Genomic DNA, 27,994 nt, shown 5'->3' with positions numbered 1-27,994 from the left:
TGGGATAAGGTTCTTATGCTGGAATGCATTGTATTCCTTTCTCCAAACATAACGCTTCTCATTTAAAACCAAAAAGTTCTATTTTGGTCTCATCCGTCCACAAAACATTTTTCCAATAGCCTTCTGGCTTGTCCATGTGATCTTTGGCAAACTGCAGATGAGCAGTAATGTTCTTTTTGGAGAGCAGTGGCTTTCTCCTTGCAACCCTGCCATTCACACCATTGTTGTTCAGTGTTCTCCTGATGGTGGACTCATGAACATTAACATTAGCTAATGTGAGAGAGGCCTTCAGTTGCTTAGAAGTTACCCTGGGGTCCTTTGTGACCTCGCCGACTATGACACACCTCGCTCTTGGAGTGATCTTTGTTGGTCGACCACTCCTGGGGAGGGTAACAATGGTCTTGAATTTTCTCCATTTGTACACAATCTGTCTGACTGTGGATTGGTGGAGTCCAAACTCTTTAGAGATGGTTTTGTAACCTTTTCTAGCCTGATGAGCATCAACAATGCTTTTTCTGAGGTCCTCAGAAATCACCTTTGTTCGTGCCATGATAAACTTCCACAAACATGTGTTGTGAAGATCAGACTTTGATAGATCCCTGTTCTTTAAATAAAATAGGGTGCCCACTCACACCTGATTGTCATCCCATTGATTGAAAACACCTGACTCAAATTTCACCTTCAAATCAACTGCTAATCCTAGAGGTTCACATACTTTTGCCACTCACAGATATGTAATATTGGATCATTTTCCTCAATAAATAAATGACCAAGTATAATATTTTTGTCTCATTTGTTTAACTGGGTTCTCTTTATCTACTTTTAGGACTTGTGTGAAAATCTGATTGTTTTAGGTCATATTTATGCAGAAATATAGAAAATTCTAAAGGATTCACAAACTTTCAAGTGCCACTGTACACTGTGGATCTTTGCAGCTCCTTCAGTGTTATCTTTGGTGTCTTTGTTGCATCTCTGATTAATGCCCTCCTTGCCCGGTCTGTGAGTTTTGGTGGGTGGCCTTCTCTTGTCAGGTTTGTAGTGGTGCCATATTATTTCCATTTTGCTGTAATGGATTTAATGGTGCTCCCTGGGATATTCAAAGTTTGGGATATTTTTTATAACCCAACCCTGATCTATACTTCTCCACAACTTTGTCTCTGACCTGTTTGGAGGCTCCTTGGTTTTCATGTTGCTTGCTTAGTAGTGTTGCAGAGTTAGGGTCCTTCCAGAACATTTATACAGACATCATGTGACAGATCATGTGACACTTTGATTGCACACAGGTGGGCCTTAATCAACTAATTATGTGACTTATGAAGTGAATTGATTGGACCAGCTCTTATTTAGGGGTTTCATACGAAAGGGGGTGAATACCTATGCACACTCCATATTTCTGTTTTTTTTTTTAATCTTAATTATTGTTTGTGTCACAAAAGCTTATTTCTTTGCCCCTCAACACACTTCTTTAACTGTCCCTTATCATCCAGTGTACAGGTTGTGGGCTAGCATGTACTTCCTTTGAGACACATGACACCAGCCACTGTATCCTTTCAAACTGCTGTTCATGCTGTACCACAGGGCAGTGTAACACACTCGGAGGAAAGTGCTGTCTACCCTCTTCTGCATACATGAGCTTACAGACACCCATGTTGAAGAGATTAAAATTGGTCATGCCATCTGTGTCAGAGGGATAGCAATACTCTCCCCTGTCAATCACAACAACGCTAGCCATTTAAGGGCACCTGTGAGCTCAGGAAAGCAGAAAAGTGCAGATATCAGTTTCATCTGAGGGTGTTATACTCATAGATATACATAGAAGACTAGATGCCTCGTCCCCGTTGCCGGTCAACGAAGTCGAATGTCCGCACATGGCGGCCATATTACCTCAGACAGCTGGCTTACCCATTACATTGTGTTGGTAGCGATATGTACTTTTCAGATGACCGTAACTTCCTCAAATTTCAATCGATATTCAAACGGTTTGGTTTGTTTTATATATATATATATATATATATATATATATATATATATATATAAAGGAAGTATGTATTTATGATATTAATGATGAATAATCATTTTATGTTTTAAAAAAATACATGCTGAAATTCCTATGCTGTGAGAAGCCTAACACTGCATACTTATGGATAACTGCGGCCTTAGGACAAATAACCATACAATTTATTTCCAATTTTTAGTAAAAATATTTTTACATGTGATAGGGCCGTAGGGGAAGCTAAAGTTAAATAAACAGCTTACTCACTTACAACCTCACACCCAAATGTAACAATACAGTATGATACTGTTGTCCTAGCCCGACTGCTCATATCAGGAACTGTATTGGACATTATTTCACTAAGTAAATAACGCTACCGATTATCCTTAAAAAAAATGATGTATTATCTTACTGGTGAAAGGTGATCCCGCGTGCCCTACTTTCCAGACATCGCCGGTTCGAGCAACCGAAAGCTGCGCAGAAGTCTGGCATCTCGTCACAGTCAGTAATTTAATTTCCTCTAGAAATCATAATGTAAGTTGTTTTAAATTAACCAACCCGAAAATGAAAACCATGTGCAAGTGCAACTTCAGTTATTGAAAATATTATCTCATGACCTTCCATGTAAAATTACTTGGTGCTACGAGCTAGCCTAGCATGAAACACAACTTTGACAAAGCTGCAATAAGTCGTTTTTGAAGAGAAAAGGTACGATTTTATCATGTTCAAGCACCCAGAATTACAACCACATTAATAATGTTTTAAGAAATCAAACCATTTGTATATACGTCAAAATTTCAGTGAGATAAGAGTATAAACATTTAAGCATCTCAATGGTCTTACCTCAGTGTACCGCAAATTCTGTGGAAAAGCTTGCCTGTGGTAAGATGGCCGCCCTGTGCGGACGTTCTGGAATATGCGGTGAGGCATCTAGTCTTCTATGTATATCTATGGTTATACTGCCCTCTGTAGTGTTTGTAGCTGTCATGTGATAAGGGAGAGCTAGCTAGTGGGTGGGACTTGGCAACTCTACAAGATTTCTCTAAAAGTCTACATTTGCCTTTATATATAGTACTCTGAAAGTGTGATTTATTTTTTATTTTTAGATTATCTAGATAAATCTCTTGGTCACAGGGTTTTAAGTTTCGTATGATATGTAAGGATTGCTAAAAACAGATGTGGTAGAGATGGCTTTTTGCAAAGAAATCAATTTTCAACCCATTAAACTTGTTTTTGCTTGCAGTGTAATCAGGGATCATTAGTATACTATGTAATGACCCATGAGCATTCAGTTCCACTGATTTGGGTGGATTTTCACATTTATTGTCTTTTGGAATTAAACTATTGAATATCGTTCATATACTGTTTTAATTTCAATCTTGGATTTTATAATGATTATCGTGGTAAACCAGGCCACGAGAATTATAAACTTTGTGTCATTCCGTCTACATTCCTTATTTACATAGTACATTAATTTCAACTCGCCCTCATTTTACATTTGCACTGCTCTGTTCCACATTCCAAAAAATTCAGTGCTCTGATATGATGACTTGTTATTGTACATGTTATGATCATGAAACTTGGCGGTTTTTGCCAAGAGGGAATAAATGTGCAACTCCATATACAATTGAAAAGCAACAACATGTATTTGGATTACTCATGTATATCTCAGTGGATCATCATGTTGATTTTATTTATTTATTTTTTTTTTGCAGTCAGTCAGTGGGAAACACATGGCAGACTGTTGCAGATCAGGTGAAGCAGGAGAAACATACAGTGACTGGTCTCTTCCCCAACACTGTGTACCTTTTCATTGTACGTGCAGTGAACGCGTATGGCCTGAGTGACCCAAGCCCCATCTCGGAGCCTGTCAGAACGCAAGGTGAGCATGATAAAATGTGGGAACCATAGATTTACTGAAGTATTTTGCAGCACAGAGTTATGATTGAAATGCACACACACATATATTATATACAGTGGTGCTTGAAAGTCTGTGAACCCTTTAGAATTTTCTATATTTCTGTATAAATATGGCCTAAAACATAATCAGATTTTCACACAAGTCCTAAAAGTAAATAAAGAGAACCCAGTTAAACAAATGAGACAAAAATATTATACTTGGTCATTTATTTATTGAGGAAAATGATCCAATATTACATATCTGTGAGTGGCAAAAGTACATGAACCTCTAGGATTAGCAGTTAAATTGAAGGTGAAATTAGAGTCAGGTGTTTTCAATCAATGGAATGACAATCAGGTATGAGTGGGCACCCTATTTTATTTAAAGAACAGGGATCTATCAAAGTCTGATCTTCACAACACATGTTTGTGGAAGTTTATCATGGCACGAACAAAGGAGATTTCTGAGGACCTCAGAAAAAGCATTGTTGATGCTCATCAGGCTGGAAAAGGTTACAAAACCATCTCTAAAGAGTTTGGAGTCCACCAATCCACAGTCAGACAGATTGTGTACAAATGGAGAAAATTCAAGACCATTGTTACCCTCCCCAGGAGTGGTCGACCAACAAAGATCACTCGAAGAGCAAGGTGTGTAATGTCGGCGAGGTCACAAAGGACCCCAGGGTAACTTCTAAGCAACTGAAGGCCTCTCTCACATTAGCTAATGTTAATGTTCATGAGTCCACCATCAGGAGAACACTGAACAACAATGGTGTGCATGGCAGGGTTGCAAGGAGAAAGCCACTGCTCTCCAAAAAGAAAATTGCTGCTCATCTGCAGTTTGCTAAAGATCGTGTGGACAAGCCAGAAGGCTATTGGAAAAATGTTTTGTGGACGGATGAGACCAAAATAGAACTTTTTGGTTTTAAATGAGAAGCGTTATGTTTGGAGAAAGGAATACAATGCATTCCAGCATAAGAACCTTATCCCATCTGTGAAACATGGTGGTGGTAGTATCATGGTTTGGGCCTGTTTTGCTGCATCTGGGCCAGGACGGCTTGCCATCATTGATGGAACAATGAATTCTGAATTATACCAGCGAATTCTAAAGGAAAATGTCAGGACATCTGTCCATAAACTGAATCTCAAGAGAAGGTGGATCATGCAGCAAGACAACGACCCTAAGCACACAAGTTGTTCTACCAAAGAATGGTTAAAGAAGAATAAAGTTAATGTTTTGGAATGGCCAAGTCAAAGTCCTGACCTTAATCCAATCGAAATGTTGTGGAAGGACCTGAAGCGAGCAGTTCATGTGAGGAAACCCACCAACATCCCAGAGTTGAAGCTGTTCTGTACGGAGGAATGGGCTAAAATTCCTCCAAGCCGGTGTGCAGGACTGATCAACAGTCACCGGAAACATTTAGCTGCAGTTATTGCTGCACAAGGGGGTCACACCAGATACTGAAAGCAAAGGTTCACATACTTTTTGCTACTCACAAATATGTAATATTGGATCATTTTCCTCAATAAATAAATGACCAAGTCTAATATTTTTGTCTCATTTGTTTAACTGGGTTCTCTTTATCTACTTTTAGGACTTGTGTGAAAATCTGATGATGTTTTAGGTCATATTTATGCAGAAATATACAAAATTCTAAAGGGTTCACAAAGTTTCAAGCACCACTGTGTGTGTTATATATAACACACACAGTGGTGCTTGAAAGTTTGTGAACCCTTTAGAATTTTGTATATTTCTGCATAAATGTGTATGTACACACACACACACACACACACACACACACTATATATATATACATTTTACTGAGAAATACACCACTTGCATTTTTCATATGAGCTCTATCTGGGACATGGAGAACCAAAACTGTGGCATAAATTTCTATATGTCACTCGTGACGAAATCAATGAATTGTTTTGATAAATTTGGGTACTTTTTGTTTGTTAATGCGTCTGTATAATAAAAAGAAAATCACATGTTGGCTTGAAGATATGAAGTTTATCTTCTTGTGTTGAAAAATATTTTCACTCGTTCGCTTTACTCACTGATGATATATCGAAGATATATCACCACTCAAAGAAACTTCATATCTTCACACCATCATGTAATATCATATATCATGTATTTTTGACTTTAACAAAAACTTACTGGAGTCAGAAATTTGCAAACCTGGAGTCTAATCAGTGAAACAAATTTGGAGATGTGAGTCAGAGATACTTTGATGCTAAAATGTTGAGTTTGCTATTGACTACTTTCACATTACCCACAATGCTTTGCGCTTTGGGGAGTAACCAAAATAAAAAAAACTAAAACACCATACTATCGCACACTAACAGTAATCTTTAAAATTTAAATCTCCCTAAAACCTTAAAAGAAGTGTAAAAAAATAACTAAACCAAAGCTTAAAGGACTCTGCAAAGCCTTTTCTGTGGACTTCGAGAAATCAGTCAGTAAAAAAGCACTTGTAAATATTGTATCGAACACTTTGAGCATCTCTACTTTGGGTGACACTCAGCAGCCTTTTTCGTCTGTCAGCACGGGTGTTCCAACAGTTACTGGCCTGCAGAAGTTAAAAGATTGGCAGAAGAGCTGAGAAAGATCGACACTGATCATAGAAGAATCCACAGTGAAATGGTTTTTGCTGGGTGCTGGTTACAATGAGAAAGCTGTAAGAAAATACAAAACGCTTTGTGCATGGGAACACAAGCAAGGAAGTCAGTCGAGTCAGTACTGTAAACACAGCAGAACTGTCACTTTTATTTTTTAAGTTGATTTTGATTTCTTTCACTCTGATTTTCCTTGAGCTCATATGCTACCAGATTACGACTTTGGGCTGTTAGAGGAAGCTGTTCGGACTACAGGGTCAAATACTACATTCAGTCTCCTGAAAGAAACACTAAAAGGGGAAGGACATGTAAGCTTACTGACACTGCATCGTTTGCGCTTTGTTTGGGGAGCTGATCCTTCAATAAAATCGTCCTTTTCAGTTCTTTGACTTGTCCTTGTTTTTTGGTTTTTGCACTTTTTATGACTAAACACAAAGACAGAGAGGATGTAGGCTTCGTGGCTTGGATCATCAGATTTTACTCTACCACTGAAGTGTGTAGAACACAGTCGCGTGTTCCCTGTCGGTGTAAAATTTTGACAGTGAATTCTGTTTAACCACGCTTTCGACGCTTAGCTTCTTTAGGTATTGTATAAAACTTTAAGATTCAAAGATTCTTTGTCAATTCACTATACAACCCCGATTCCAAAAAAGTTGGGACAAAGTACAAATTGTAAATAAAAACGGAATGCAATGATGTGGAAGTTTCAAAATTCCATATTTTATTCAGAATAGAACATAGATGACATAACAAATGTTTAAACTGAGAAAATGTATCATTTAAAGAGAAAAATTAGGTGATTTTAAATTTCATGACAACAACACATCTCAAAAAAGTTGGGACAAGGCCATGTTTCCCACTGTGAGACATCCCCTTTTCTCTTTACAACAGTCTGTAAACGTCTGGGGACTGAGGAGACAAGTTGCTCAAGTTTAGGGATAGGAATGTTAACCCGTTCTTGTCTAATGTAGGATTCTAGTTGCTCAACTGTCTTAGGTCTTTTTTGTCATATCTTCCGTTTTATGATGCGCCAAATGTTTTCTATGGATGAAAGATCTGGACTGCAGGCTGGCCAGTTCAGTACCCGGACCCTTCTTCTACGCAGCCATGATGCTGTAATTGATGCAGTATGTGGTTTGGCATTGTCATGTTGGAAAATGCAAGGTCTTCCCTGAAAGAGATGTCGTCTGGATGGGAGCATATGTTGCTCTAGAACCTGGATATACCTTTCAGCATTGATGGTGTCTTTCCAGATGTGTAAGCTGCCCATGCCACACGCACTAATGCAACCCCATACCATCAGAGATGCAGGCTTCTGAACTGAGCGCTGATAACAACTTGGATCGTCCTTCTCCTCTTTAGTCCGAATGACACGGCGTCCCTGATTTCCATAAAGAACTTCAAATTTTGATTCGTCTGACCACAGAACAGTTTTCCACTTTGCCACAGTCCATTTTAAATGAGCCTTGGCCCAGAGAAGACGTCTGCGCTTCTGGATCATGTTTAGATACGGCTTCTTCTTTGAACTATAGAGTTTTAGCAGGCAACGGCGGATGGCACGGTGAATTGTGTTCACAGATAATGTTCTCTGGAAATATTCCTGAGCCCATTTTGTGATTTCCAATACAGAAGCATGCCTGTATGTGATGCAGTGCCGTCTAAGGGCCCGAAGATCACAGGCACCCAGTATGGTTTTCCGGCCTTGACCCTTACACGCAGAGATTCTTCCAGATTCTCTGAAACTTTTGATGATATTATGCACTGTAGATGATATGTTCAAACTCTTTGCAATTTTACACTGTCGAACTCCTTTCTGATCTTGCTCCACTATTTGTCGGCGCAGAATTAGGGGGATTGGTGATCCTCTTGCCATCTTTACTTCTGAGAGCCGCTGCCACTCCAAGATGCTCTTTTTATACCCAGTCATGTTAATGACCTATTGCCGATTGACCTAATGAGTTGCAATTTGGTCCTCCAGCAGTGGGAAGGGTCTATAGGAGAATCGAAATGCTGTTCCTCTCTCACCTTACTTGTAAAAAACAGATAAAGATTACAGAAAAAAATTAAGAAAACAATAAATACTCTAAAATCAAACAATGTACAAAATAGCAGTAGTGCAATACAGTACAATAACAGAGAAGGTGCTCGAAGAGCAGCTTATGAGGTGTATACAGTATGAACAGTAGTGCAAATGAACAACAGCAGCAGCAGGAAAAATCAGGAAAAGTCCTTTTTCCCCATGTGAATTCAAAGAAATGACTGAGGTTATCTGACTTGGTAAACAAATATAACGCTTGGTTACCCCCAAGGCGCAAAGCATTATGGGTATGTGAAAGTAGTCAATTCACAAGAAGCATCAGCTGATGTGAACCATGTCTCGCAAAAAAGAAGTCTTAGAAAAACTAAGATCAAGAATTATTGATTTGCATGAAGCTGGAAAGGGTTACAAAGCAATCTCAATGAGTTTAGATATTCATCAGTCCACAGTTAGACAGATAAGAAGATTTAATACTGTGGCTAAACTCCCTAGAAGTGGGCACCCAGCTGTTTTGATACCCAGTTTGATATCGGCTTCTCAATATATCTGCCAAAAAGCTAAAAAAAAAAAAAACTTACAAAATTTTTCATTTGACCTTTCAGAGGGGCCAAACAAAAGCTGTGATAATCAAAAGGTAAATTTTCTTAAAATAAACACCACTTATTTGATATCGAATCAGTAGCCTTGGCGAACCATGAGGTGAAGTTCGTTTATCTTTTTATCTGTCGATTATCTTCTGATACTACGAAATTATAATGAGGTTTCTCTGATTTCATTTCTGGTTCTGATTGGTTCTGAAGTTTATCAAGAAGTAGAACGGGTAATTGAGCTTGATCAGGATAAGTGCTGATTGGTTATGAAGTTTCGCTATTGTTACACTTATTCTTACTTTAATACAACACGATGACAGTGGCTTTGCCACTCGTTCTTGTGTACCTTTGATAATGGAAGATCAACTGTTCATATTGCATATTCGCCGTTCTGATGATTTTGTAATGCTTATGCATACAGTGGTGCTTGAAAGTTTGTTAACCCTTTAGAATTTTCTATATTTCTGCATAAGTATGACCTAAAACATCAGATTTTCACACAAGTCCTAAAAGTAGATAAAGAGAACCCAGTTAAACAAATGAGACAAAAATATTATACTTTGCCATTTATTTATTGAGGAAAATGATCCAATATTACATATCTGTGAGTGGCAAAAGTATGTGAACCTTTGCTTTCAGTATCTGCTGTGACCCCCTTGTGCAGCAATAACTGCAACTAAATGTTTCCCGTAACTGTTGATCAGTCCTGCACACCGGCTTGGAGGAATTTTAGCCTGTTCCTCCGTACAGAACAGCTTCAGCTCTGGGATGTTGGTGGATGAACAGTTCACATGAACTGCTCGCTTCAGGTCTTTCCACAACATTTCGATTAGATTAAGGTCAGAACTTTGACTTGGCCATTCCAAAACGATTTCCTCCATTTGTACACAATTAGCTAATGTGAGAGAGGCCTTCAGTTGCTTAGAAGTTACCCTGGGGTCCTTTATGACCTCGCCGACTATTACACACCTTGCTCTTGGAGTCATCTTTGTTGGTCGACCACTCCTGGGGAGGGTAACAATGGTCTTGAATTTTCTCCATTTGTACACAATCTGTCTGACTGTGGATTGGTGGACTCCAAACTCTTTAGAGATGGTTTTGTAACCTTTTCCAGCCTGATGAGCATCAACAACGCTTTTTCTGAGGTCCTCAGAAATCTCCTTTGTTCGTGCCATGATACACTTCCACAAACATGTGTTGTGAAGATCAGACTTTGATAGATCCCTGTTCTTTAAATAAAACAGGGTGCCCACTCACACTTGATTGTCATCCCATTGATTGAAAACACCTGACTCAAATTTCACCTTCAAGTTAACTGCTAATCCTAGAGGTTCACATACTTTTGCCACTCACAGATATGCAATATTGGATCATTTTCCTCAATAAATAAATGACCAAGTATAATATTTTTGTCTCATTTGTTTAACTGGGTTCTCTTTATCTACTTTTAGGACGTGTGAAAATCTGATGTTTTAGGTCATATTTATGCAGAAATATAGAAAATTCTAAAGGGTTCACAAACTTTCAAGCACCACTGTATACGCATGCGCAGTGTGCTATTGTTACTCATTCTTACAACACGATAACACAGTGGCTACTGCCTCGCTTTGCCTCTATGAGGCAATAGCCACAAAAAAGTTGGGACAGTGGAATGTTTACCACTGTGCTTTATCACCTCTACTTTTAATCATATTATAATCATACCATTCTAATCTCAGACTAACTGTACCAAGACAGCTAAAAGGAACCTTTTTTGCTCCCTGACTTTTGAATTAACATCTTGGTTATTATTCTGCACTTACTTAATTTTCCTCTCCTCATAATTATGAGCATCAGAAGTCGTTTCTAAAATCAGATCAACGTTAGCATTGTCTTCCATTTCATGCCAAAAAGCAGCTAAGCTGCGAGCTGAAGAAGGAAGTGACAGCTAGCTAGTTAGACTTTTTAAACAATATATTTCAGAAATTAATGCAAATAATCAAACGTAGCTTTATACTTCCGATTTATTTGCAATATTTACAAATTACACTACCGTTCAAAAGTTTGGGGTCACCCAGACAATTTTGTGTTTTCCATGAAAAGTCACACTTTTATTTACCACCATAAGTTGTAAAATGAATAGAAAATATAGTCAAGACATTTTTCTGGCCATTTTGAGCATTTAATCGACCCCACAAATGTGATGCTCCAGAAACTCAATCTGCTCAAAGGAAGGTCAGTTTTATAGCTTTTCTAAAGAGCTCAACTGTTTTCAGCTGTGCTAACATGATTGCACAAGGGTTTTCTAATCATCCATTAGCCTTCTGAGGCAATGAGCAAACACATTGTACCATTAGAACACTGGAGTGAGAGTTGCTGGAAATGGGCCTCTATACACCTATGGAGATATTGCACCAAAAACCAGATATTTGCAGCTAGAATAGTCATTTAGCACATTAGCAATGTATAGAGTGGATTTCTGATTAGTTTAAAGTGATCTTCATTGAAAAGAACAGTGCTTTTCTTTCAAAAATAAGGACATTTCAAAGTGACCCCAAACTTTTGAACGGTACTGTATACTGCCACCGCAGGCTCCAAGCAATTCCGACTGGTACCGACATATTGAAGTTTGTGATGTCAGTCATGTTCATTCCTGATTTATTGATTAGCAGTTGGTTACAAGGTTCTGCCCCTTTGAGAGCTCTACCCATCATTATAATGAAAAGCCATTTGTCCAGGCCGGACAGACGACTAGTACATCATATAATAAACACTGAGATTTTTAAAAAAATTATTTACAAGGAAAAAAAATCAACTAAAACAGCCAGTGTTGCCACATCCACAGTTTTATTTTCTGTAGAATTGGACTACTTTTGAGTGATGATGTGGGTTGGTGTATTTTTGTCCATGGAATTATATAAATGCTGTGCAAGCCAATATTCAGACTTAAGGAAAACTACATGGCTTTAATCGAAAAATATATGATGTTACTTTGTAACTAGTGCAATGTATAAAAACTAAGTCATGATTTTGGAGATCAGGGTTTGTGAATGTCAGATTTTGAGTTATTGCCTACTAGGCTGGTTTTGTCATGTACACCCAGTAACACTGCTCTCCAGCATAAAACAGTGAACATTAAAGTAATGGTAAGCAAAATAAATACATAAATAAATTTAATAAAATTAAATAAATAAATAAATTCACTGAGGCACACAGGTTGTAAGAGCTTTAGGCCATTTAGCTATTTGTTTTTTGTAAGAATGTGCATTATGTACAAGTTGTAGGGGGATGTATTTTCTCCGTGGGGAGCCTACTGAGCAGCAGAAAATAATTCTGCTTGGAGAAAAGCGACTTGAGATGATCGTCTATAAATTAGGTTTTACTGGTGTTACTGCTTCTTAAAAAAGTCAGATTTTTCATCCTAATCAGCAAAAGATTGTGCAAATCATATGTGTGTGTGTGTGTGTGTGTGTGTGTGTGTTTCAGATGACAGTCTCAGCAGTTCACCAATCGATTACAGGCGTGTGCAGGCAGATTTAGCAGAGGTCATGGTGTATCTGCATCCTCCAGAGATCCTGACTCCCACCAGCGTACTGATCACATGGACTGTAAGAACATGGCTTTATCATCTGAACAACACATTTGTTTATAGCTTAGCAAACATTATATACATTAACAGCTAGTGTGTTGTGTTATTTCAGGTTGAGAATGAGGCTTACTACATTCAGGGTTACAGGCTGCTGTACAGGCCGTCGGGCAGTGCCTGGCTGGTTCAGGATATAAAGGCAGCGTCCAAACACACAGTAGTGTTATCAGAGCTGCGCAGAGGCAGAGAGTATGAGCTCAAATTGAGGCCCTACTTCAAAGAGTTCCAGGGCTCTGACAGTGAACTAGTAGTGTTTCGCACCCCAGAGGAGGGTAAGGTTTTTTATATTAACTAATTCTTTTTTTTTTCAGACCGTACCGAATTCCCTCCAGCTAGAAACACTGCTCTCTGCACCGACAGTGCACCAGTTCCTGCATTGCCCATGCTGCCAACTCCAGTTATCTGACCCCAACCTCATTTCAGGACACAGGGATAGGGCTTTAGGGTTTTCTAGGCCAGGGGTAACAAAATGAATCCTGAACATTTAGTGGGAAGCCTGTTCTGATATGCTCAGATCACCTCAGGAAGGGTTTCTTCATGAACTGTTTGGGGCAAAATGAAAATGGAACAAAAGTCAAAAAGAATATTCAAACGAACTTTATAAGCTTGGCTTAAAGCATTGAATGAACATGAAAAGCTGTTTTATAAAACCATGGTTATATTGCAAGGTGACTTGACCAAAGTGTTGAAAATGATTGGGATTTACAAATGTGTATCCAAAGCGTGATTTAAGTCCCTGCACTAATCTTTAATATTTGCACTCCCATCTCCCCAAAGCAGACAAGGTTTTGTTTGATAAATGTTGCTGATAATTAACATGAATTTAAAATATAGTGAGAATTCTACAGTTGTGTTGCTTTCGAATTGAAAGAGATGAAGGGTCAGTGGGACATCCACTGTAGCCAACAGAGCATGAGGGATCACTAATGACTTGGATTTAATCAGAGCTGAAACTCTGAGCTTTTTTTTTTTCTACTTTCTCAGTGCTAAGTGGCCCCCCTCAAGCTGTCAGTGTGGTCCAGTTGGATAACAGCTCCACAGTGCAAGTGTCCTGGGAGCCTCCTTTTGCCAATATCCAGGATGAGTCCATTTTGGAGTACAGGGTGAGAGCCCGTAGCTTTAACTAAACTCTTCAAAATGGTGTCCCATTTTGTAAAAGTTCAGCAATGTACTTCTACAGAAAGTACAAAATAATTTGCAGAATGTTGAGCATGGTACTTAGTGTCACTCTGGTATCCTGTGCAGGTATGGTGTGTAGGGAATGTGTCTGGACTTCAGATGCAATTAAATCAAAGTGTGACAGGGGATGTCCTCCACGTGCTGGTGGATGACCTGGTGCCCGAGATACTATACAGCGTGCAGGTGGTTGCCGTGACCAGTGCAGGAGCTGGAGAACCCAGCGAGCCAGTCTTTATTCTCATCAGTGAGTGCCTTCCACTGACAGCTGCCTCTGTAGTTCAGGGTGACATTTATTGGATGTTACAGATTAAAGAGGAGAAAATTCCTATCCAACTGCAAATCATGTTCATTGAGCTGCAGAATACACATAAATGAGATTTACCAGATTGGGATATGTGATATTAATGCTTTTTCACTACAAGAGCCATGTAATAGCAAGTCAAATTTAATCTCATCTTTTCATGAGACCAAATACTGAGCACATTTGATCTGAAATTTGGGCTTTATGTATGCAGATGTGGTTTTCATTTGCAAACTGAATTTTGAGCCTTTAACTATATAGTTTAAGACGAGTTCCCAACTTTTTTTTTTTTTGGTCTGCTTAACTCCTAAATGAACTGCTTTAAGGCTTTAAGTACTTTTTACATTTATTTAGATTTTAATAAACTAACATGAAGTAAATGGCTATTTTTAGCATGTTCATTTTCTCTTTGTGAAATATATAACAACTACTCTTTTTACATATTTTAACTTGTAAAAATATATACAGTGCTGTGCAAAGTCTTAGGCACATGTAAAGAAATGTTGTCGACCAAAAATGGCTTAAAAATAGTGAAATTAAATGCTTCGACATTTAAAAACAATACTATAAACAGCAGTAAGCCATAATAAATGAAACAAAGTCAATATTTGGTGTGAGACGACCCTTTGGTTTGGAAAAAAAAAGTAGTCTGAGGTCCAGTGATTGCAGTTTTATAAGGGAATGAGCTGTAGGTTTTACTGAGCATCTTGTAGAACCAGCCACAGTTCTTCTGGACACTTTGACTGTCACGCTTGCGTCTTAATTTTGCACCAAAACCCAGCAGCCTTCATTATGTTTTCTTTTTAATTCTGTCTCTAATGTAATATGCTGCTCAGATACAAACTTTTTTTTTTTCTGTAACATTTCATTTTGTGCTGGAAAATGAACACTTGGACTCTAAAATGTTTTTTTGTACTGACTCGATAATGTAGAAGTCATAAAATAGAAATCTATAACAAAGTCTATATGAAAAAAATAGGGTGTATGAAACTTTTGCACAGTACTGTATATTTAAAATGTTTTAATTGAATGTGACTTTGGCATTGACATTTTTAACACAGTACCCTGAACCCACTCCAGTACCCCCTCAGAACCCCTAATGATTTGTGAGCTTCTGTTTGGGAAAGACCGTTTTAACAAATTTAATAGGTCACTGGACATCATCCATTACAGAGACTTGACATACAGCTGCCTTAAAATAAAAAGAGGGCATCTGCTTTTAACATCCGTACAGCACATGAATAGCCACCAAGGAAAACAGTGAGCATTCAACTTGAGCAGTAGGATATTCCAGGTAGCCAGCGGGCCAAGAACATCAAAAAGCTGGGGGCGGGGGGGTTGTTCAAAGCAACTAACTATGTAATAAAATCACTTCTGAGATAGTGCTAACAGTGCTGATTGTCTATTATTGATTGTTCACCAGCGATACCATACCCATAACCAAATCATGATTTCTGCTTCAATAGACACCCATTAATGACCTACTTTCTGAATATCACAGCTCAGCTGCAGTCAGATGTTTACATACATGAACATGAATGTCATGGCAATATTGGTCTTTCAGTGATTCTTTGAACTGTTCTTTTTCTGTGGTAGAATTATTAACGTCTTTAATAGGAAAAAAGCAAGAATTTGGTGCACAATTTTTTTTATTTATTTTGGGTTTTCTGAAACAACACAGGGTCAAAATTAATATTTACTTAATATTTAGTTAAATGTTCCTTAGCAAGTTTTACCTTGACTGGATAATTTTGGTAGCCATGAACAAGCTTCTGGCTGAATTTTGGTTGGATATTTGACCACATTTCTTGGCAGAATTGGCAGAGTTTAATTCAATTTGTGTGTTTCCTGGCATGGACCTGACTTTTATGCACAGTCCACATGCAGGTATTTTCAATAGGGTTGAAGTCAGGACTTGTTGCCTTAACCATTCCTCAACTAACATTGATGTGTATTTATGGTCATTGTCCTTTTGGAACACCCAGTTTTCTAATGGTGTTAGGTTATGCTGAAGAATTCTGAGGTAGCCCTCATTCTTCATTATTCCATCCACTCTGTGCAATGCACTCGTTTCACTGGCAACAAAACAGCCTCAGAGCATGACGCTACCACCAGGGGCTTCTTTCTTGGACAGAGACTTCAGTCCATGGTGATGTAAAAATCATTTCACTATGGGCAGTGTTGCTTCCAATTCATTGCAGGCCTGTGCCTTGGGGGTTCCTGAATTGTTTCTGACCATCCGAACCAATTTCTTGTCAGCTGAGGGTGACAGTTTGGGCCTTCTTCCAGCAAAGTGGTTTGGCAAAGTGGCTTTGAACTGATGATCTTGGAATCTTCAGCTGTTTAGAAATGGCACCAAGAGACATTCTTATGGTGTAAATCTATGATCCTCTTTCTCAGATCTGCACTGAGCTCCTTGGACTTTCCCATTGTACTGTGTGCTGTTTGATCCAATGCGTACTGTTAAACAAACTCTCTTTATGGTGGCATAGAGGGGCTGCCAGCTGTAGTCAATCACGATCACTAACAGGAAATTAAGAGGCCTTGGCAAGTTTAAAGACATATTGGAACTTTGAGCACCAGTGAATTAATAATCTAAGTGGACATATGTCAATTTCTGACCCTGTGTTGATTTCAGAAAACCGAAAATAAATTAAAACGTGCACTAAATTCTTGTTGCTGTGTTTTTATTCATTAACCCCTTTGGACATAATGTGTACAATTGTACACATGAAGTTCCATAGCATGACGTTCCATAGCATTTTTCCTTGTGTCCAAAGGGGTTAAACATGTACAATCATTCTGCCACAGAAAAAGAACAGCTCAAATAAATAATTGAAAGCCCAGTATTGCCATGACATTCGTGTCCATGATGATATACACTGATCAGCCATAAACTTAAAACACTGACAGGCAAAGTGAATTACATTGATTATGTTGTTACAATGGCATCTGTCAAAGGATGGGATATATTAGGCAGTAAGAGAACAGTCAGTTCTTGAAGTTGATGTGTGGCAAACGTAGGGATCTGAGTGACTTTGACAAGGGCCAAATTTTGATGGCTAGATGACTGGGTCTGAGCATCTCCAAAATGGCACATCTTGTGGGGTGTTCCCGGTATGCAGTGGTTAGTACCTACCAAAAGTGGTCTAAAGAAGGTGAACCTGTGAATCGGCGACAGGGTCATGGGTGACCAAGGGTCATTGATTCTCATGGAGCACAAAGGCTAGCCTATATGGTCCAATCCCACAGAAGAGCTACCGTAGCACAAATTGCTGAAAAAGTTAATACTGGCTAAAACAGAAAGGTGTCACCATTAACTTTTTAATCAGATCCTTATGCTTGCCCATTTTTCCTGCTTCCAACACTTCAAGAACTGATTTCTCCTTCTGCCTAATATCGCACCCTTTGACAGGTGTCATTGTAACAACATAACGTAATTCACTTTACCTGTCAGTGTTTTTAATTTTATGGCTGATTGGTGTACATGTCCATGCATGTAAACTTCTGATCACAACTGTATATCAACTGGCTATATGTAAAATGTGGAACTGCATCTATCAAGGTGAGCTGGTAGTGTTCAGAAGGTCAGTGATACAGTGGTGCTTGAAAGTTTGTGAACCCTTTAGAATTTTCTACATTTCTGCATAAATTCATTGTTCCATCAATGATGGCAAGCCGTCCTGGCCCAGATGCAGCAAAACAGGCCCAAACCATGATACTACCACCACCACGTTTCACAGATGGGATAAGGTTCTTATGCTGGAATGCAGTGTTTTTCTTTCTCCAAACATAATGCTTCTCATTTAAACCAAAAGTTCTATTTTGGTCTCATCCATCCACAAAACATTTTTCCAATAGCCTTCTGGTTTGTCCACGTGATCTTTAGCAAACTGCAGATGAGCAGCAGTGTTCTTTTTGGAGAGCAGTGGCTTTCTCCTTGCAACCCTGCCATGTACACGATTGTTGTTCAGTGTTCTCCTGATGGTGGACTCATGAACATTAACATTAGCCAATGTGAGAGAGGCCTTCAGTTGCTTAGAAGTTACCCTGGGGTCCTTTGTGACCTTCTCGACTATTACACGCCTTGCTCTTGGAGTGATCTTTGTTGGTCGACCACTCCTGGGGAGGGTAACAATGGTCTTGAATTTCCTCCATTTGTACACAATCTGTCTGACTGTGGATTGGTGGATTCCAAACTCTTTAGAGATGGTTTTGTAACCTTTTCCAGCCTGATGAGCATCAACAACGATTTTTCTGAGGTCCTCAGAAATCTCCTTTGTTCGTGCCACGATATACTTCCACAAACATGTGTTGTGAAGATCAGACTTTGATAGATCCCTGTTCTTTAAATAAAACAGGGTGCCCACTCACACCTGATTGTCATCCCATTGATTGGAAACACGTGACTCTAATTTCACCTTCAAATTAACTGCTAATCCTAGAGGTTCACATACTTTTGCCACTCACAGATATGTAATATTGGATCATTTTCCTCAATAAATAAATGACCAAGTATAATATTTTTGTCTCATTTGTTTAACTGGGTTCTCTTTATCTACTTTTAGGACTTGTGTGAAAATCTGATGATGTTTTAGGTCATATTTATGCAGAAATATAGAAAATTCTAAAGGGTTCACAAACTTTCAAGCACCACTGTATATCCTTGAAGTATCAGTTCCACTGTCATTTACTGTCATGTTGGTGGTAAATTGGTCATGCTGTCCATCTAATGTGGAATACAGATGAGACTGTTGCCCCTTTTCCACCAAAGCAGTTCCAGGGCTGGTTCGGGGCCAGTGCTTAGTTTGGAACCGGGTTTTCTGTTTCCACTGGCAAAGAACTGGCTCTGGGGCCAGAAAAACCGGTTCCAGGCTAGCACCAACTCTCTGCTGGGCCAGAGGAAAGAACCGCTTATGTCAGTGGGGGGGCGGAGTTGTTAAGACCAACAACAAGACCGCGAAAGATCGCCATTTTTAAGCGACGAGAAGCAGCAGCTGTACAAACGCGAAGTCATCTATTATTATTATTGTTGTTGCTGCTGCTGCTTCTTCCGTGTTGTTTTTGCTTCAATGTTCGTGCCAAGGTTGATGCAAACGTAGTGACGTAACTGATGTATACAACGACATAATGACGTGGCTTCCCTTAGCACCCCGAGCTATGGAAAAGCAAACTGGTTCTCAGCTGGCTCGCAAGTTGAACAAATTGTGAACCTGCACCAGCACTGGCCCCGAACCAGCCCTGGAACTGATTTGGTGGAAAAGGGGTATAAATTGATTGATTGGCTGTTTCCTTTTTGCATTTCAAGATTAAAAAATAAATGACTAACTTAATGAAATGAAAGTATGACAGTAATACTGAAAATGTTCCTAAATGTTGCTAAATATTAAAACTGTCTTCCCCCCATCCCCCCAAAGCCCCTGTGGGGGAGCCCTCATTGCCTGTGCTGAATGATGACAGCAGTCTTTCGGAGCACATCTCTGCACTGTTCAAACAGCCAGCTTTTATTGCCACTCTGGGTTCAGCCTGTTGGATGGTGCTGATGGGCTTCAGTGCCTGGATCTACTGCAGACACAAGAGAAAGAAAGAACTTGGCCACTATGCCACCTCTTTTGCCTACACACCTGCAGGTATCCTGAAATGAAATCTACTGCATTGCTATTATCTTCCTCCCAGAAAGGAAAAAAAAACTAATTTTTAAGCACAAGTCTCAAGTTGACTCAGTTGTAGTGGTCAGGACCTCTGTTTGATTCTGTTTGACACCGTTGTAGCACTGAACATTTCAAGTAAACATGAGTGCAAGAGCACAAAATCTACAGTCTTGATTTAAATGTGTGCACAAAATGAAAGACTAAATGGATCTCTCTGAGAGATTAAAGAGTCATAATTAGGCACTGTTCCCATGATTTTTGGCAGTAATATAATGCCTTAATCTATTTTCTTGCTTTACTTAATTCTTATTCTCAGTGGAGCTAGAGATGAATGGTATTAACCTTTCTTTTTGTCCCAGTTGGCCTCTCCAATGGTGACAGATCAGGACAGATCAGGAGTAGCAATGGAAGGTATGTAAATTCCATCTGCTTATACTTTTGCACATGCTGTCAAAATTTGCTGTATACTGTCTCAACATATGTAATTACCTTTCTCTATAGGCCATGCTTGCTTGGATCCAACATGGTTAACTATCCCTGGCTGGCAGATTCTTGGCCAAACAACAACTTGAACCAGAGCAGTAAAGACTCTGTGAATTGCTGCACTGGCAAACATGACTCCACAGACAGATATTACAACAGTAAGAATCTTCTTACGCCATGGCATTGATGGTATTTTTTTTTTTTTTTACATGTCCCAGTCTCCTTCTTATTATATCTTTTTCCCATCTCTGTGTGCGGTTGAGCTGATAGGGTTAAAGCCAATGGCCTAACAGTGACAGCTTGGTAGTGCTGGGACTTGAATGCCAGACCCTCTGATCAGTAATCCAGAGCCTTACCCTTTGAGCCACCACTGCTCTTTTTTTTTTACCTTTTCCAGTGATTTTTTTTAAATCAAGGTTGATGGTGGGTTGTGCTGAGGGTTCAGGGACATTGGGTGGTGTGTGGGGGGTTAAAATTAGTGTTAAACTAGCTGTGCACTAACTAGCTACCCAACAATTAATATAACAGCCTAATTAATTTTGCATACAGAATTAAATGTTTCAGTTTATTCTGTGCATATTTCCCTGGTTATTAGATTAGATTAGATTAGATTAGATTAGATTAGATAAACTTTATTGATCCCTTTGGGAGGGTTCCCTCAGGGAAATTAAGAATTATACCTGATTTATTTAACTTATTTGTAGGTGCAATAGGCTTATCAAATCAGTCTCATGTAAAAAGGGATCGGTCTCATAAAATTCATTAATCATTAATTCAAGTGTCTAATAGTTTATAGCTAAACTATTAAAATCAATGGAATAACTTAGTGGTGATGTTGCTATAGTTTTAGTGAGTATTGTAGCTCTAATGTAATACGTTTACTCTAGATCTATAACATTCATATAACAACCAAATGGGCTAAGGCAATTGGAATACTTGTTTGGCAGAGGTTGGCACTCAGTGAATGTTGTAGCAATAGACAGGCCACAGTTTATTCCAAAGATACCATTTATTGAAATAGCTGACATGAATTAGCCAACTAATACTGATCAGATATAGCAACAATAGCAGACAAGGAATAATTCAATATAAATGGTGATACAATGTATACAAATAAGAATCAGTAGTGTATATGATGATAACTAAGGCACTAATGGTGATCAGAAGTAATACCTATATGCAAGTTTACAGTGTAGGGGTGAGTGGCTGTTAAAATGTGAGAGGGAAATCGTGTGTGTGTGTGTGTGTGAGAATGGAATGCGCGAGCCTTGTGCTAGGCCTCACCTACAGGGGGATGGGCAACAAAGAGAGTGCACGAGGGAGGGAGAGACAAAGGATCTGTAGTTTAAAAACTAGTCTCGGCTAGGCCTTAAACCCAACTTCTGCTCAACCCTTAGCTACTCCTGAAATCCCAGTGTTGAGTAGTGTAGTGCAACGGAGGGAGTTAAAAAAAGAGAGAGGGAACGCATGCACGATCTAACTAAATACAGATAGTAAACAAAGTAAATCAAACAACATGCGGTCTAAGACCAACTTTCATGTGAATCAAAATGCGTACATTTAAACCATAAATGAATTCAAATAAACAACACTCTTCACATTAACTAGCCACAACTAAGACTAACAATTGCCCAGATTCCAGCCTTACTTGAGATCGCTCTTGTTTGGCGACTGAAAGTGTGCCGTCTGTTATCCGAAGACAGCGCGGAGCACAGGTCCAGGGAGAAAACAGTTCTGTTCCTTTTACAGCTCGTCAGCTGAAGAGCTTCGGTGTCCCATCGGTCGTCCGATGATCTGGAAGGAATCTTGTTTGTAGTTCGTCGACGTTGCGAAAGGGAAAAGGGATCCGGTTGCCTTTTCTCTTTAGAATACTGCGAGGGCTGCAGTAACTAACCGGTTCAATTATTATTGTAACTATGCGAAGATCAAATACATTGAACTTTGGCTAAAGGTCTGGTATCAATAGCTCATTCTTTGTCCTTTGTTCTCCTGTAGCACAGATGCACGACGTCTCTTTCACGCGTGGAAACCCACCGCCAGAGAGAAAGAATTTTGATTCCGCCGCGGGTTTAAAGCACAGTCATGATGTCACTGTATTTGGTATCCGCTATCACCTCTGTATCCAATGCCATTACAGGGAGTCAGAAGAATGGGCGGAGATAGAACATGGCATCGAGTACAGGGATTGGTGTGTTCAACGCTGTACAGTGAAAGGGGGAAGGTGGTTACTATGGCTATGGCATGGCAGACCCCCCTACATATTTTACTTATTATTGTTTAACTCAATGACACTATCTTTACTTGTATATATATTTGTTTAGTGCTGCAAATCTGTGTTTGGATTTAAACCTGAAATTATCTTTTTTAAATAAATGTAAATTAAATATAAATCCAATAAATATGTCCCAAGAAATACTTGGGATATGCTGAAAACACACACACACACACACACACACACACACACACAGGTGGAAATGTAAGCACTGTTAGTTTGTGAATTTTGGCTCTGACAGATCTACAGCCTCACATACGGTACATCACTTGAGTTCATAATTGGACTCAACTAGGATGTTGTGCAGTACTGTTTTTTTTTTTTTTCTAACAAATGTAGCTGGATCTATTTCCCAAAATATAAACAAACTAGTAGCCAGTGTTGTAGTAGAGTCACTAAACCTTGAGTCTGAGTCCAGTCTCAAGCCCAATGTTCAAGTCCGAGTCAAGTCCAAGTCATTAAAAAAAATTTCAAGTGTGAGTCGAGTCCAATATTGATCCGAGTCGAGTCTGAGAACAAGACTGCAACTGCACCATATGAGGATGGCTGTTTTAGGGCATTAACATTAGTTTGTTCCTGAACGTGACATATGAACAAGTGAATGTGCTTCTCTTTATCAGGGAGTGTGAAGTATTCTGTCAGAGATGGTTGGGAGACAGATGTAAGTGCAGAAGGTGTGTTTATTAATACAAGTGAAGACAGATAAACAATCCAGAATGGCAGGCAATCATAGACTCGGCAGAGTCAAAGACGAGAAACAGGAAATCAGGGATCAGGAAACCAAACAAGGAAATAAGGCTTGGTAATGTGTCAGCAACGCAACTCAATACTTCGGAAAGTAAGTGTTTTCACAGTTTTTATATAGGTGCGCTGTTTACATCTTAATCTTGTGCAGGTGCGAGTCGTTTACGGCGCACGCCCGAGAGTCTATCTGATGCATGGGCCAAGGTGCACAGGTGTGACACTCTTGCACGAAATTAGTACAAAAATTAATGTAGATATAAATATCTTATGACAAATTATTATGGTATGTTGCAAAAAATAAAGAAAAAAATCAGTCCTCGTCTCCAGTTTACGAGTCTGAATGCAGTTAATGCACGAGTCTGAGTCCAAGTCCAAGTCATCAGTGCTCAAGTCCAAGTCGAGTCTTGAGTCTTTAAAATTAGGGCACAAGTTGGACTCGAGTCCAAGTCCTGGATTTGAGTACTACAAGCCTGCTAGTAGCCTAATTTAAGGTGCCAGAGAGTGCATTTATTCAGTATTTTAAATTGTTCTCTGATGTCTAAATAGAAGGTATGTGACTTTATTTGAGGCAAAAAAAACCCAGCCCAGATGTTGTTTTACACACCCATTTACAACCCTTATACAATAATTTGGCCTGAGGATGAAACAAGCTGTAATCCCTTTTTTGGTGGGATCATTAACATATTAATGAGCTGTGCTCTGACTGACTGGTTTGCAGCCAATCAGGCTCAGACAGGCACCACGATGGCCAGAGTTACCAGATATTTTCTGATATATCTCCATCAAATAGTCATTTAAATCTTATTCAGCATAAAGCAACTCTCAAAACAAAACAATCAGAATTAGAAATATTTTTGATTAGATTTTTTGTAAATTAGGTATGAAGATCCCGTGTTTGGGAACCTAATAAAGCTTATTGTATTGTATTTCTGTCAACTCCCAGAAACTAGCGCTCACAAAGGAAATTGCCCTAGTCCAAATGTTATGAGAAATTTCCTAAACTTAATATCAATCTGGCAACCCTGCGTTATAGCTCACAGCATGATGTGTAAATAGCATGGTTCAGGGTATGTCAGTTTAATATACTGAAGTTGTTTCCAATCTACGGTACCCTTAAACTGTCATCACACTGATCACATGGTTAGTAAGGATGAATGAATGAGTGCTGCATGTTTCTATTACTGAACATGGTTTTCATTGTCCTGCAAGCTTCATATCTGATTGCTTGTACACACTCACATGAAAGTATAAACTATAGAGCTTCGAAGCTGATACAAGTATTTAAATATGAATATAGTATATTGGAATTATATACACTTCACATGCCATTTAAAATTTTTTTTCCTGTGGTGTATTTCATAAATTTATAGTACATGTACTATTCCATCTCAACCACATGCCCTGTTAACCTTAAAAATAGTGTGCCTCCTGTTAATATCTGTATTTATATTCATTTTAAGCACATTTATCTGTTCATTCCAGAGAATGTATTAATATCCGGTTACGTCCCTCGTGGTGCCCTGTGGGGGGTGCTTCGGGAGTATGGGGTTCAGGGTCCACTGCTGTGGGCCACTCAGATCCTGTATGACCGGAGCAGGAGTTTGGTTCACATTGCCGGCAGTAAGTCGGACTCGTTCCCGGTGCATGTGGGACTCCTCCAGGGCAGCCCTTTGTCACCGGTTCTGTTCATAACTTTTATGGACAGAATTTCTAGGCACAGTGAAGGGGCAGAGGGTGTCCAGTTTGGTGGCATCAGGATCGCATCTCTGCTTTTTGCAGATGATGTGGTCCTGTTGGCTTCCAATCTGTGACCTACAGCATGTGCTGGGATGGTTTGCAGCTGAGTATGAAGCAGCTGGGATGAGGATCAGCACCTCCAAGTCCGTGGCCATGGCGCTCAGCCGGAAATGGGTGGAGTGCCAATTTCAGGTCGGGGGAGTTGCTACCTCAAGTGGAGGAGTTTAAGTATCTCAGGGTCTTGTTCACGAGTGAGGGTATGGGGGAACAGGAGTTGGACAGATGGATTGGGGCAGTGTCAGCAGTGATGTGAATGCTAAACCCCTCTGTTGTGGTAAAGAGAGAGCTGAGCCAAAAGGCAAAGCTCTCAATTTACTGGTCCATCTACGTTTCCACCCTCACCTATGGTCACGAGCTGTGGGTAGTGACCGAAAGAATGAGATCGCGGATACGAGTGGTCAAAATGAGTTTTCTCCGTAGGATGGCTGGGCTTTCCCTTAGAGACAGGGTGAGAAGCTTAGTAATTTGGGAGAGACTCTGAGTAGAACCGCTGCTCCTCCACATCGAAAGGAGTCAGTTGAGGTGGTTCAGGCACCTTGTTAGGATGCCCCCTGGACGCCTCCCAGGGGAGGTTCTCTGGGCATGCCCCACTGGGAGGAGACCCCGGGGCAGACCCAGGACACGCTGGAGAGATTACATCTCTCAGCTGGCCTGGGAATGCCTCGGTATTCCCCCGGAAGAGCTGGTGGAGGTGGTCAGGGAGATGGAAGTCTGGGCTGCTCTGCTTAGGCTGCTACCCCCACGACCTGGACCCGGATAAGTGGTAGAAAATGGAGGGATGGATACATCCCTAGATATAGCACAGATCCGGTTTGATGTTAAGAAATCCTGAATTGTCCAACATGGGGTATAAATCTGAAAAAGGGACTAACTTGAAATATTGAGGGGATGTACAGTGGGTACAGAAAGTATTTGGACCCCTTTAAATTTTCCACTCTTTGTTTCATTGCAGCCATTTGCTAAAATCAAAAAAGTTCATTTTATTTCTCATTAATGTACACTCAGCACCCCATCTTGACAGAAAAAAAACCCAGAAATGTAGAAATTTTTGCAAATTTATTAAAAAAGAAAAACTGAAATATCACATGGTCATAAGTATTCAGACCCTTTGCTCAGTATTGAGTAGAAGCACCCTTTTGAGCTAGTACAGCCATGAGTCTTCTTGGGAATGATGCAACAAGTTTTTCACACCTGGATTTGGGGATCCTCTGCCATTCTTCCTTGCAGATCCTCTCCAGTTCCATCAGGTTGGATGGTGAACGTTGGTGGACAGCCATTTTCAGGTCTCTCCAGAGATGCTCAATTGGGTTTAGGTCAGGGCTCTGGCTGGGCCAGTCAAGAATGGTCACAGAGTTGTTCCGAAGCAACTCCTTTGTTATTTTAGCTGTGTGCTTAGGGTCATTGTCTTGTTGGAAGGTGAACCTTCGGCCCAGTCTGAGGTCCTGAGCACTCTGGAAGAGGTTTTCTTCCAGGATATCTCTGTACTTGGCCGCATTCATCTTTCCTTCAATTGCAACCAGTCGTCCTGTCCCTGTAGCTGAAAAACACCCCCATAGCGTGATGCTGCCACCACCATGTTTCACTGTTGGGATTGTATTGGGCAGGTGATGAACAATGCCTGGTTTTCTCCACACATACCACTTAGAATTAACGCCAAAAAGTTCAATCTTCGTCTCATCAGACCAGAGAATCTTATTTCTCATAGTCTGGAAGTCCTTCATGTGTTTTTTGGCAAACTCTATGCGGGCTTTCATATGTCTTGCACTGAGGAGAGGCTTCCATCGGGCCACTCTGCCATAAAGCCCCGACTGGTGGAGGGCTGCAGTGATAGTTGACTTTGTGGAACTTTCTCCCATCTCCCTACTGCATCTCTGGAGCTCAGCCACAGTGATCTTTGGGTTCTTCTTTACCTCTCTCACCAAGGCTCTTCTCCCACGATTGCTCAGTTTGGCTGGACGGCAAGGTCTAGGAAGAGTTCTGGTCTTCCCAAACTTCTTCCATTTAAGGATTATGGAGGCCACTGTGCTCTTAGGAACCTTGAGTACTGCAGAAATTCTTTTGTAACCTTGGCCAGATCTGTGCCTTGCCACAATTCTGTCTCTGAGCTCCTTGGGCAGTTCCTTCAACCTCATGATTCTCATTTGCTCTGACATACACTGTGAGCTGTAAGGTCTTATATAGACAGGTGTGTGCCTTTCCTAATCAAGTCCAATCAGTTTAATTAAACACAGCTGGACTCCAATGAAGGAGTAGAACCATCTCAAGGAGGATCAGAAGAAATGGACAGCATGTGAGTTAAATATGAGTGTCACAGCAAAGGGTCTGAATGCTTATGACCATGTGATATTTCAGTTTTTCTTTTTTAATAAATTTGCAAAAATTTCTACATTTCTGTTTTTTTCTGTCAAGATGGGGTGCTGAGTGTACATTAATGAGAAATAAAATGAACTTTTTTTGATTTTAGCAAATGGCTGCAATGAAACAGAGTGAAAAATTTAAAGAGGTCTGAATACTTTCCGATGGGCGGCACGGTGGTGTAGTGGTTAGCGCTGTCGCCTCACAGCAAGAAGGTTCGGGTTCGAGCCCTGTGGCCGGCGAGGGCCTTTCTGTGCGGAGTTTGCATGTTCTCCCCGTGTCCGCGTGGGTTTCCTCCGGGTGCTCCGGTTTCCCCCACAGTCCAAAGACATGCAGGTTAGGTTAACTGGTGACTCTAAATTGTCCGTAGGTGTGAATGTGAGTGTGAATGGTTGTCTGTGTCTATGTGTCAGCCCTGTGATGACCTGGCGACTTGTCCAGGGTG

General features: G+C 40.0%; 1 protein-coding gene across 1 annotated transcript in view; it reads left to right on the top strand.

The window, feature by feature from the left end:
• Nucleotides 1-27,994, top strand: part of zgc:77784 (uncharacterized protein LOC402947 homolog) — a 285,186-nt gene that overhangs the window by 247,892 nt on the left and 9,300 nt on the right. Inside the window, exons 12-19 of the mRNA XM_060943465.1 lie at nt 3,709-3,875; nt 12,608-12,729; nt 12,823-13,039; nt 13,752-13,870; nt 14,013-14,190; nt 19,665-19,877; nt 20,258-20,309; nt 20,400-20,539. Coding sequence (XP_060799448.1) covers nt 3,709-3,875; nt 12,608-12,729; nt 12,823-13,039; nt 13,752-13,870; nt 14,013-14,190; nt 19,665-19,877; nt 20,258-20,309; nt 20,400-20,539 — 1,208 coding nt within the window. The remainder of the gene's footprint in view (nt 1-3,708; nt 3,876-12,607; nt 12,730-12,822; nt 13,040-13,751; nt 13,871-14,012; nt 14,191-19,664; nt 19,878-20,257; nt 20,310-20,399; nt 20,540-27,994) is intronic.

The sequence above is a fragment of the Neoarius graeffei genome, chromosome 17 (assembly GCF_027579695.1).
Source record: "Neoarius graeffei isolate fNeoGra1 chromosome 17, fNeoGra1.pri, whole genome shotgun sequence".
Lineage (NCBI taxonomy): Eukaryota > Metazoa > Chordata > Actinopteri > Siluriformes > Ariidae > Neoarius > Neoarius graeffei.
This window is presented reverse-complemented; position numbering and strand designations above follow the sequence as displayed.